Raw genomic sequence first — 13,231 nt, 5'->3', positions numbered from 1 at the left:
TACAAACAAAATAGAGCCTAGTTTAGTCAAGACTTTACATTGATTCCTGTACATTAGAGACGTTTTTTTGGGAGTTTTCAGATATACATGTTTATAGGCAAAATTAAAACTGGTCAATAGTATGTCTTAAAACTTTGCATGTTGTTAGAATATGATGATAGAAACATTTTAAGTGAAAAAAATGTGGGATTAATTTGCACACAAGTAATTGGTCCAGACCTACATCAAATGGAACAAAAATCTCGTAAAATATTTCCAGAACCGACACGTCAAAAAACTTCAGAGCTGTCCCTTTAAGTGGTTCATATACAAAAGGATTTGTTAATCTGCTTATAGCAAACAGGAATGCATAGTAAACATGAGTGAGTTTTTTCCGCATAACTGATACAACACCAAAGTTGCGATAAAACTCTTACAACAACACTAAAATAGGGTTGACTGACCTTTTATTAACTTCAGTAAAATTTGAGTTAAACTTTCATTTTATACAATTAAGATGATTTCAAATGAATTTCACTTAACTAGGTTAAGTCATGTAATACAATCTCTTAACTCGTAAGTCAAGTCTCGAGTTTCTTTTAAGAACACTTAAATTGACTTTAATACACTTAATATACATGTATGCAATACACATTTAATTGTCAGGGATGAAGATTTTATCTTCGTTGAACTTCCTGTTGCCATGGGGCTAACGTGCCGCTATCTCCTGTTTTCGGCTGAACATTCACTGCTGGTACACGTTTATTTCCCGCCTTTTTCTGTTGCTGCTGCTCTTGTAAACGTTTTTCTTCCTCAAGTCTGTAACAAGAAATTTACATAGGAGTAATGTACCAGTTCACATAGGAAAAATAAAAAGTAGCAAAATCCATAAGATATTTGAACCATTCAACACAACCTAAAATTGAAATAACTTTTCATATAATTTCATCTCCAATAATCGGCATAATTATAAATGAGTTGATAAATATATAGCAAAATCCATATAATGAAATGTTTAACCCATCAAAAACAACCTACAAATTACTTATCATTTAAAAGGTGTGCATGTGTGTGTGCACATTATGTTTATTTATACCCTCGTCACCGGAATAGTCACCATAAATACCGGTGGGATGGAAAATATGACTAGCTTAATTAAGGCCTTGTTTATAACTGCATCCTCATAAGATAAGAATCACCAGTTTGAAGTGTAAATAAGAATAAACATCATAAATAGTAAATTACCTCATCACATGGTAAAATTTCTATTTATTGCATATATATTTTTTTCTTACACTGCTCCCTGTGAATTCTCTTAATTTCGTGGGCATGAAATTTTATGGTTTTGTCACAAATAACATTTTCGTGGGTTCTTAAGTTCAAGGACTGTTTATTTCACGAAAAGTCAAATGTAAATAATGTGATGCAAATAATCTTACAGCAGATAAAATGAAATTTCATTGGATCATAAATTCGTGGATTGTCCTATCCACAAAAACCATGAACCCAAAAAATTATTGCCCGACAAATAATAATGATATTGCAATATTAGTTTAAACAGTTCAACATTTTATTCTTTATTATGATTGTGAAACAGTCTTAAGTATATGTCAATTTATTTTGTCACTTCCTGAATCAAATGTTATAGATTTGGGCCTTCATGTGAGAACATGTTCCTGTCAGTCGACAAATTTTAATCAAAAACACACAACTTGTGCTCTGTGGCAAAGATATTGATTCATTGACTTCAAGTCACTTTTCCCAGTTCATAGCTGTTTGATCGAGAGACATATAATAATTCTTCTATGGTCAATCCATAGTTCTACAAACTGGGATTTTAATACAGAGTGAGACACCATCAACAGACGTTATCCTGAGCTCTGCAAATGTGGGTTTTTCAAAGCTTATCTGTTGGTACAAACTAACTTTTACCGTTATAGCTTCAAGGTGCACTACCCGTCACAATAGATAAGTCAATATGTTACGCTTATTTTCAAAGCCGTATAAATGTAAAAGTTTGGTTGGATAAGCTGGAAAAAACCTGAATATTCCTAATTCCTATGTTAGTCTATAAAGTTGGTCATAACCTTGATATTATATTTGTGTTTCTTCCAATCAAACCTTCAGAATAGTTAATATAAAGAAATCACCACAGACCTGGCCTCTGCCTCTTTTTCTTTTTTCTCCACAAGTGCTCTTTTCCACGCAGGCATGTTCTTAAACCTAGACTCTCGCTCCTCAATCTAAAACGAAAGAAAAAGTTTTCTAAATGATTGCTTGTGTCTTTCAAGAAAAATTGTCAACAAGTTTTCAGTTCCTAGCAAACAATAAATAAAATGCTTTTACCGTGTGCAATGTCAACCTTTTGATGTAATAACTATCACCTGTTTGTTGTCAATTTATCACTGCTAAGGCTAAGTGTAGGTCATATGGCGACGTTTCACCTTTTTTGGTGGAGGAAGACATCATGTGCCCCTCTGTGCATTATTTCATGCACAAATGGGCACCTCTCAGTCGACCCATCGGCATTCCTTAAGCAAGATAAATAGCTTCCTCACATGACAGAATCAAAAGTACCTGTTGGGATTCAAACCTGCAGGGGTGAGGCTAAAGTGCTTTGGAGTCAACGACCTTAACCACGGCTCAATGAATTTTCAAGAACTTGAAGAACATCTATTATAGTATATGCAGTGACTAGTGAGATTCTGGGAGGTGCTCCTTAGACCACATTTATACTAAAAGACTTTAAATGCTTGTCACATATCTTAAATGGACTTGCCCATCTTTCAAAATTTGGACAAAATAATTCATCATTTTTAAGATAAAGTTTTAAACTGACTGAGTGGCAAACATTGCGGACCATGATCATACAGCTTTGATGCGCCCTGCACCTGTCACATGGATAGGATCTGTTGTGGCCAATCAGGCTTATAATTAAAGAAATATTATTCTTGTTCATTTAGTATTAATCCATAAAGGCACAAAAATGAATTAAATCTAATTATAGAATTTTTCCCCCAAGTTCACAATATCACAACCATACTGAAACTACAAGACACATATAATTGATGTTAGAGAAGCCTTCTAATATAAGTCTCCCAAATATCACCAGACAGATGTTATTATTTCAATCCACATTTTGTGTGACACCATTGTAACCCTTAATCTGAAGTGTTTTTTGTTTTGTTTTTTGGTTGGATTTTTTTTTTTTTTTTTTTTTTGGGGGGGGGGGGGGGGTTTACGTCAAACATGCACAGTATAGTAATTTTCCAGCTTTACAGGACTGTGGAAGAAGACCTCAGGTGCCTTTCTGTGCATTAATCCAGGCACATTTAACAGGGACCTTAATTGGATGGATTCTTCACATGTAAGAATCAAAGAACCTTAATTTACACTACAGCATACCAGCATGGATCTAACCCAGTCTGCGCATCTGCACGCATCAGGATCCATGCTGTTCGCTTTCAGTTTCTCTACTTGTAATAGGCTTTGTAGGCGAACAGCATGCATGGATCCTGATAAGACTGCTTGGATGCGAAGGCTGGTCTGGATCCATGCTGGTAGCAAATCCTATAATGTTGGTTTTGTCATGGCACAGCTCATATCTCTAGCACATGTGGCAGCTAATGTAACATTTCTGTGAACCTTTTGTAAAAATCAATGGATCATTTCAGTGAAGTTTGGTAAAAATCTACACGGCAGATCAATAGAAAATTTAAATTGTTAGCTGAAACATTTTAACAGGAGACGTTGTACTTGATAAATCACAATACATATTCAGACAATCACAAAAGCTCACCTTAAATCCTGACCATGCTAGAGGCACTGCAACCAGTGCAGACCAAGATCAGCTGGGCCAACTCCTTGCTATCTGATCATGGTCTGCACTGTCCATTGTTAAACTTTCCCTATAAATATGAATGGTTTTGTCCAGATTGAAAGACGGACAAGTCCATTTAAGATATATAGTGGGGTTTATGGGGCTAAGGCCACATTGTATTCAGGTAAGCTTTTAACCTTTAAATATGAATGGTTTTGTCCAGATTGAAAAACAGACAAGTTCTTTTAAGATATATAGTGGGTTTAAGGGGCTATGGCCACATTGTACTCAGGTAAGCTATTAACCTTTAAATATGAATGGTTTCATCCAGATTCAAAGATGGACAAGTCCATTTAAGATATTTAGTGGGATTAGGGGTCTATTACCACATTGTATTCATTGGTGAGCTCTTAACATAAAGCCAAGTGTCACATGTTATTCCATGCTTTCAGTATCTAATATAATCCATCCTAAATTATCTAAGATAATTGAAATCAATATAATAATATATGGCAAAACGTGATCCATACTGCAGTATCCATCCCAAAAATCACTTATCATTTATGAAACTATTGAACAATAATGTCCGGCAGGTCAACAACACAACAAACTCGTGCAGGATCAGCTGACCTTTAGGTACATGTACATGTATTATGAAAAGATCAACAACCCTTGGACACTTGTTTTTCTGGATGTGAGCTACTTTCTCCACAAAATTTTTATCTACATTTCTTCTACAATATTTTGTTATAAAATCAAAAAATCCATTCTTTATGAAACTATTGAACATGTCCGCCAGGTCATCAACACATCTGACTCGTGCAGGATCGGCTGACTAGGTACATGTACATGTATTATAAAAAGATCAACCAAACTTGGGCACTTGTTTTTCTTAATTTGAGCTACTTTTATGAAAAACTATTTTGGGCACAGTTATTTTAAAATATTGTACATGTAATATGAAAGAAAAAATCTATTACAAAAATAAAACGGATATTGTTTTTTCCTTTTTTTAATTCATTCACTGTTAAAAATAAAGTTTAAAGTTATAAATACAGTACTTGTTTAAAAATAATTTTTCATTAACTTATTTCTGAAACTATTCTTTTAAGAAAAAGGATTGCAAGAGGATTGACTTGGCTTGTTTAATTATGTTTTGATACAGTACAAGAAAATAAAAAAGTAAGATTCTGTAATAAACAAAATGTATAAAGCTATATGTAATGAAATATTATAATAAAATATTTTTAAACAATAAAATCATAAAGGTTCAATAATCTTAAGGTTGATTCTCAAAATTGTTATAACTTACAATGTCTCAGTTATTTAACAAACATGAATAGTTTATGTAAACATAATACAGTGTTCCTGAACAAAATATTACGCTGCATTTTTGAATTATGGCTTTAACTATTTAGGAAGAATTTCGTTCATGCACCATTCATTTTTTATTTCTTCCATTCAGGCATTTCAGAAGTGTTCTTTTTTGAAGTTCAAACAGTAATTTTTTCAGCAGATATACAATCATGTATAACAACAATGGCGACAACAACACAATAATCAAAATAGCTTGACTTTTCCTTCGAATCAGTCTGACAAGCTAAAAAAGTAAGCGATCAAAAGAAAATAATACTGAGAAAAATAGAGTAGTATGATTGTATACAATTTCTTATGATTAATGCAGCGTAACTGTCTAAGGAAGGTCTAAAAATGCATGTTCTAATGCTGTTATTCACAGGCTAGCACAGGACAGTAGTCAGTACCTTGAGAAGATCCATGCAGTCAATGTCTGGTACTACACACTGGCACCAAAGTAGAACCACTGACAAAGCAATATGTCTAGGACACCTTTGTGGATGGTGTTAAAATTAAAAAGATTACCCTTTTAATGTGTGAAAGTTAAAGTCTGCTAAAGCCAGTGCTAAAGGGCCTAGACTTAGCCTGAACTTTACACTACATTCCATCAACATTTTCAATTTTGTTGCTCTGAGCTGTCCATATTTTTTCACACAAAAAAATAATAAGTGCAAAGATATTTTACCTTCCTGACTTCCAGGGTTTCTTTCATAGCTTTCTCAGCAATCTGTCGAGCCTGAAGCTGGACTTTCCAGGCAGGAAGGTCATTTCTGTTCGGCACTTTGTCCACAAAATTTTTGGGGTCCCATTCACCAGTTAATTCTAATTTTGAGTCCTGAAAAAGTATTCAGCTAATGTCAACTTAAAATTTAAGTTTCCGTATATTAAAGGATCTTTGTCCACAAGTATCAATTTATCAGCCTCGGTCATTAACCAAAACCTTTTCTTTTTTTAATAAATATTTATCTGCAAGAAAAAATACTAGATTCAAGACAGAAATTGTTGACAGTAGTATTCTGATGTCCTAGAAATTCATTCAGTGTATCTTTTGGTATATGAATTTCACAGATATTATCATTCATACTGGAAAAATTTATAAAGAAATACTTTACAAACACCAGTAGCATTTATAAGAATTAAATTCAAATTATATATTAAATTATAATGCTGATTTTCACAAGATACCATTCACAATTATAGCAAACGGAAAAGGCAAATTACCTTTGAATCTCCATTGGCATTATTGCCCTTGGCAACAGTCTTCAGTCCCGAGGTAAAGGTCAAAGCTGGGGTCAAAGGTTTTGCCCCAGGTTCTGAACTTTTAGAGGTTTTACGTAAGGCAGGACCTTTGGTTGCCTGCTTCAATTCAGTTATAAAATCACTCTTAGAACTATTGTCAATAGCCGTCCTTGCCTGGGCAGGTGTAAGTGTGCTTCGTTGAGATTTCATCATCTCCGCAGTAAATAAGGCGACAGGTCTAAAAATAGCAATGAAATTTGAGTGAGAAAAATTCAATCAACTACAACATACGGCACAAGGTTCCAGTCTTTTGGTACATTTTCGAGTCAAATTTATCAAATTACTTAAAAATTTCTAAGATTTTCACTTTTCATTAATTTGCCTAAATGCTAGGATGCATATTAAAGTATACATGTGCTCTCTTTTTCATTGTTTCTAAATTGAACAGAATCAAATCAATTTTGTGACTTTTTATTTAAATGTATTATTTCAATCCATACCTTTCTAAAGGGATATCACCTTTTCAAAAGTTTGTATGCAGGGTTTTCGAGTTCTGCAACTTTTAATGCAATAACTGGTTAATTCCTATCAAACTTTAATAGATGGACTTAACCCGTTACTGCACTCGAAGTTGACGATATGAACTCCAAAACAAGTAATTTTACACAAAATACTTATTAAAGTTGCAGAAAAACATTCACAACAATGACAGATATGTAAAACTTGGATGGGGTTCTATATATGTAAAATGGATGCCATAGGCCTACTATGTATATGTGACATCAAATGATACGAAAAAAAGTTGTTATTCGTTTACATTTTGCAATTATATGAGTATGGAAGACATTTTAATGTAAGAGGACAGATAGCTGTTGATAAATCAATTCTTTTTTAAAATAAGCACTTTATTAAAGGATTTCCACTGAGGTTTATAAGGCTAAAACTATAAAATTTTAATTTTTCACATAGATCAACATGAGCACTTAATTACAACAAAAATATCAATAAAATATAACAAAGAAATAAACAAGAAATACATTGAAAATTGTATCTTTGTGTCATTCTTCGTCCGATCTGAGTGAAAAGCATTTAAACGCTTTTCAGTTTTGTGTCATTTTTCGCTGTTATAATAATTATTCTGGAAAAAAGGAGCCAGCTAATGACATGAATTTTTGCCAATAAGTTATACTAATTTACATGAATTTTTGCCAATAAGTTATTAGTATAGATTTACATCAAATAGAGTAATAATCTCAAAAAATTATTTCCAGTCCCGTTATGTCAAAAAACCTCAGTGGAGTCCCTTTAAGAGAGAAAATCTGTACAGGAGCACAAAACCGGAAAAATAAAATTACTAAAGGATTTTACATAAGTAACAATTACTTTTATATTGTCAAAGATCTACTTGGACAACACGGACACATTATATTAAACACTTCTGCCAACTGATTTCAAAATTGTTTGATGCAGGACAATGTTATGTACCAAACAAGATTTTTTAACTCCTAACCTTTGACCTCTTAGTGTGACCTTGACCTTGGAGCTAGCAGCCTAGGTCTTAGGCATGACACATCAGTCCTGATTTCATCATGTTTAGCATTTGTGCCAAAATGTTTTTGCATAACCGAGGTATGGGCTAGACAATGTATTCAAACACACATACTCATGCACCCACCCATGCACACATGCACAAATGGACAGGGTAACACTTTAAGACCTTTTGCCATTATGGATCATGGCTTGGGAATGAAAATAAAAGATTTTTTTCCGGAAGTGGTTGTCATTTGTTTGGCATGTAGTGATTTCAGATGGACATGGATTTGAACCAATATACCTGATGATGAGCCTATCCTCATTTATTTAAGAATAATAACTTATTTATTTTGCACCCAGTGACATGTCTAGTTTGTAATTAACAAAGCACTATTTTTATACAGTTTGATAATTATATGTTTTTGGCAGCTATCTGAAGTGAAAATAAATGTTTACATATCCGAGCTGCTGTGTTGTCTCTTAGCAAGAATTCTTTGTTGGAATCAAACTATAAATAAATACAAAGGATGGCCAGTTGTTGATCATACTTAAATGAAAGGACATGAATATAAAAAAAAACAGGATGCCGTTTAACTAAAGGATTGGAAATTTTTGACAATTCATTTGACTGTGCATCCTTAATTATTCTCGGTGCCTTACAGTACGTTAAACTTAACGAAAGACAATTGAGCCCCATCACGAAAAAACCAACATAGTGCATTTGCGACCAGCATGGATCCAGACTAGCCTGAGCATCCACTCAGTCTGATCAGGATCCATGCTGTTCGCTATCAGTTTCTCTACTTGTTATAGGGTTTGTAAGCAAAACAGCATGGATCCAGATCAGACTGCGCAGATGCGCAGGCTGATCTGGATCCTTGCTGGTTGCAAATGCATTACCTTGGGTTTGTCATGACTTGGCTCAATAAAATTTCCATAACATCATTGCTGTCCATAAGATGGCTTGTTTGACTATTCTCGGAGATCAACGGTCAAAAAAGGAGCATAACTCTGTATAAAGGTTACACAAAAGTTATGGGACCTGTGTCCATCAAGTTAGATTATCACAGAGAACAAGTTTGCAAAGTTTCATCCCATTCCCATCAGCAGTTTTGGAGATTCCAACATGCACGTAAAAACTTAACCATAGTATGATGCTCAGATGCCGAGGAGGGTACAATAGCTCTCTCAATTCTTTAAATTGTTGAGGCTAAAATCAATGGTGGAGTAAAAAGTTTAAATAAACGATAATACAATAAATTTGCCATAAAGATGCATATCAAGTTTTAACAGATTGCTTCCAGTGAATTAGGAATATAATAAAAATGTTAAACCTAAACCTGCCTAAGTAGATGTTAGAAACTTGATTTTGACAATAAGGTTGAACACTGTCAAATGAATGTGCTTTCCATGTTTTTTAGTTTTAGTGTACTATCTAATGAGTACATGTGCACAAAATTTTATTAACAAGATCTCCTCTGAGGCAGGGCAATTTATCGATGCCTGATATGGCAAATTTATCATGAACAAAAATATAACTTCATAAAACTTGCTTTAAAAGGGACATCATAAACCCTCTGTCAATAACATTTAGTTAATTGCAGTGAAAATCTAATTGAAATACATACTTATATGCTAAATATCAAGGCAATCAATGAAATACTTAAAAATTTGTCTTACAGAAACCAATAATTTCACAGAAAATTTGTTTAAAAAGGGGGATTACTCTATGAATGAAAAGATGATTACAGTGAAAATCGAACTTAACCTTTGTTTTTTATATAATAGTAGCTCATTACAGGACAAATATATACACTGAAGTCCTTCAAATTTTTTCCCCCTGAAAACCAATATTTTCTTGCCAATTACTTGTTTGGTTATAAATAAGTAGACAGCACTGAAAATTGAACTTAACCTGTGCTTTGATATCACAGACTTACATGCCAAATATTAACATGATCATTGATATCCTTGCAAAGTAATCATGCTGAAACCAATATTGTCAACAGACAGACAGACAGACAAAGTCAAATCCCTCTGCAGTTACAAACAGGGGATAAAAATATCTAAAATGCAATCATGCAATATGTGATAGAAAGAGCATCAAAACACGAGGCTATCTGGTTGTACTTGCTATACCCTCTCCCCCCAGTGTATAAATCAGACAGCTAAGTGTTTTGATGTTCTGTCTCTTTTGTATCAAAGGCACAAATAAAAAAACGTTCCATGTCGTCACAATATGAAACTTCTGAGAAAAGTAACCAATGTACGAGCATCTAAACCCCTTTCCCTGTAATCCGCAGAAAAATCCCCAATCAATAAGCATGCCCGACTGACAGTGCGGTAGCTGGAGTGCCGATAACTTATAACTGCACTCCATTTAACGCGCTGTGCATGTTTGGGTACATGATTTAATTAACTCTGATCTGACTCTGAATATTGCACGTAAACAGAATAAACATTCTGAATCAAAATATCATGCTGCTATTTTAAGCAGGTCAGTAATGATTTTTGTGTATGCAGTCATATGAAAGTATATAGGTATTTAGGAAGCATTCTTTTTTCGAAATTCAAACAATAATTTTGTAATGTACAGACAGCAAATATACAGCTTTATCACATACCCGTGCCGATTTTGCGACTCCGTATAAATAGCATTGCACTTATGTAACAGTGCATATGTTTTAATGTCAGGTCATTTGTGTTATACAAACATAGTGTAAAGGCATGCTAAATGTTAGCATTATACTGTAAGTGTGTCACTGAAAAAAGATTCATTAAACAGTCTTTATTTGGGTATGTGATAAATAGAATATATATAAGTGTAAGTTCAATACTGATTTTATTAAACTCTTTGAATAAAATAATATTCTGCTGATAATATAATTTTTATTCAACTCTTTCAATAAATTCAGTATTGAACCGATACTCATTTAATATCCTCTATTTAAACATTTTAAAATACAATACAAATTTCCATCACCTTTCCTGGATAACTAACCTAGCAGGTAAAGAAGCAGACTTTCTTTTGATTTCATCAGACACAGAGTTTCTTACTGACTGTTTCCCGGCCTCTGGTGGTGGTGGAGGCGGTGGTGGTACAAAAGCTTGCTGGTTTCCTATTCCAAGCTGCTGTGCAGGTGGTGTAAATTGTGGAAACTTTTGCTCTTGGTTATCATTTGCATGCTGAAAGGTGGGTCCAGTTGAAGTGGGAGGAGTTTGGTGAGAAGAAAGGGGTGGAGACACTAAAGAAGTCTGATTCCCATAACCAAGCATTTGGGGTGCATTTTTGGAGGGCATTTTGAAATCATGTCCTATTGGTTGCGACACATTGTCTTGTTCAGGTATCAAGGTAACAGGTGGGGGTGGGGGAGGGGAAATAGGAGGAGCAGAGGGCGTGACCTGCTGTGTACTGGGTGTTGTATCAGCCAGATAAACATCACCAGTTGCAAGGAGGGTGTGATTCCCATTCACCATTGCATGCAGGTTAACTCTGAGCATTTCTAAATTAGTCACATGACTTCTAGCATTCTGCTGTGCAGTGTGTGTATAAATATCTGTTACATGTTGAGTAAATATTACAGACCCACTATTCTCATGAACACCATTTCCAACCTTGCTTTCTTCTACATCTTCACCGTGGTAACCATTACTGTTCACTATTTCCTTGTCAACAGTATTATTTCCTGTTTTGGATACTTTAACAGACATACTATCTCTCTCATTTCGAGCATTTTCTTCTTTGACTGTTTCATCCATTTTTAAAGAATCAGGTTTAATATAACTAGTTTTAGCTTGAAATTTTACACTTTTTGGTTCTCTTGGTCCCTGTAAAAGAAAGTCAGTTCTCTTATTTATCTGCTGACTTTGAAAAACAGTTGATGAGTATGGATGTTTTTCTACCACAATATTTTGATTCTGAGTTGGTAAGAGCATTTGTTTTTCTGACTTCCTGTATACAGATGCATTCTGGGAGACCTTGTCTCTCTCCACTTCCTGTGTTGCAACTGCTATAGCATCATCCAGATGAGATAGAGAGCTAAGAGATGAACTGGAACCAGACTGATTACGTTCTGGTTCCACTGACCAATCTTGAGAGAAATTTCTCGGATACCGACAGGAAATTCGTCGAGTCAGCTCGAGCAGAAACTGAGCCGGTCTCATCCACTTCCTGTCTACCGTCTGCAAAATAATAAAACAGTGATATTAAAGATAAAGCATAGAACCGTGTTCACTTTTTTTCCAGAATTATGGCATGTACAATAGTATAAAACTAAACTATAATCTAGCTGAAATTACATCTTGGATCACCAACCATTGGAAAACAGACTCTCTTGACACTTATATATCTTTATTTACATCAATTCAGCCTTATGGCCTTAATCAAAATATCACAATTTCAGTAAAATAACTTAATTGTGTTGTACATAGAGCTATTATCTAACCATTATTTGTTTTATGGAAATATCAAAATTAAGAAAATAGTCTTGAAATTACTATGGAGGCTATTTACCAACATTTACTAACATTCTACTTCAGGAAACATTAAGCTAATCTTTTAGTTCATACAGAATTTGAGCTGCGCCATGACAAAACCAACATAATGGGTTTGCCACCAGCATGGATCCAGACATCCGCACAGTTAAGGATCCGTGCTGTCCGCTATCAGTTTAGGGTTTGTAAGCGAACAGCGTGGATCCTGATCTGACTGACTGCGCAGATGCGCAGGCTGGTCTGGATCCTTGCTGGTCGCAAACCCATTATGTTGGTTTTGTCATGAAGCGGCTCAATTCATTTTTGTTCAATCATATTAGAACCTATATATTTATAGACACACTGTGGAAGTCTCTTCTCTGGAACCAATCATGCAGTTAACAAAGCAAAAAGTGTAAAGTTTCTTGCTCAAGAAAATAGCATTTTTAAATTTTTGAAATAATTTTACTTTAATTTAAACAGATACTTTTTAATTTGAGTGTGTAGGAAGTAATAGTATTATTAGCTTATTGAAACACTCTAGAATCTTGAAGTAGCTGTAGATCCTGAGATACTTATGATAGTCTGCCGCGTTAAACACTCTGCCATGCCACTACACATATAATTTAACTAATGAAATACTAACTAAAAAAAACCTTTTAGCATGTTTTTTTTATTGAAATGAAAAAAAAAATTATTTGTAAGAAATATACGTATACCTTGAAAAGAATTCCACATTTTATTTTACACAATATTTTTGACAGAAAACAAAAGAAAGTAATAATTATTTTTTCTATATCCTTATGCCCATCTTAGATCATTTAACAGAAA

At 34.1% G+C, this 13,231-nt stretch overlaps 1 protein-coding gene across 1 annotated transcript in view; it reads right to left on the bottom strand.

The window, feature by feature from the left end:
• Positions 1 to 452: 452 nt before the first annotated feature.
• LOC132756366 (espin-like) overlaps positions 453 to 13,231 on the bottom strand; it is a 49,115-nt gene continuing 36,336 nt past the window's right edge. The window contains exons 9-13 of the mRNA XM_060747425.1: positions 10,929 to 12,109; positions 6,377 to 6,632; positions 5,841 to 5,990; positions 2,137 to 2,222; positions 453 to 798 (exon numbers count right to left, since the gene is read on the bottom strand). Of these exons, the coding sequence (XP_060603408.1) occupies positions 657 to 798; positions 2,137 to 2,222; positions 5,841 to 5,990; positions 6,377 to 6,632; positions 10,929 to 12,109 (1,815 nt within the window). The 3' untranslated portion in view covers positions 453 to 656. The remainder of the gene's footprint in view (positions 799 to 2,136; positions 2,223 to 5,840; positions 5,991 to 6,376; positions 6,633 to 10,928; positions 12,110 to 13,231) is intronic.

Source organism: Ruditapes philippinarum, unplaced genomic scaffold, assembly GCF_026571515.1.
Source record: "Ruditapes philippinarum isolate M1 unplaced genomic scaffold, ASM2657151v2 ctg931_1_1_1_1, whole genome shotgun sequence".
Lineage (NCBI taxonomy): Eukaryota > Metazoa > Mollusca > Bivalvia > Venerida > Veneridae > Ruditapes > Ruditapes philippinarum.
Note: the sequence above shows the minus strand (reverse complement) of the source record. Positions and strands in the feature narration are given on the sequence as shown.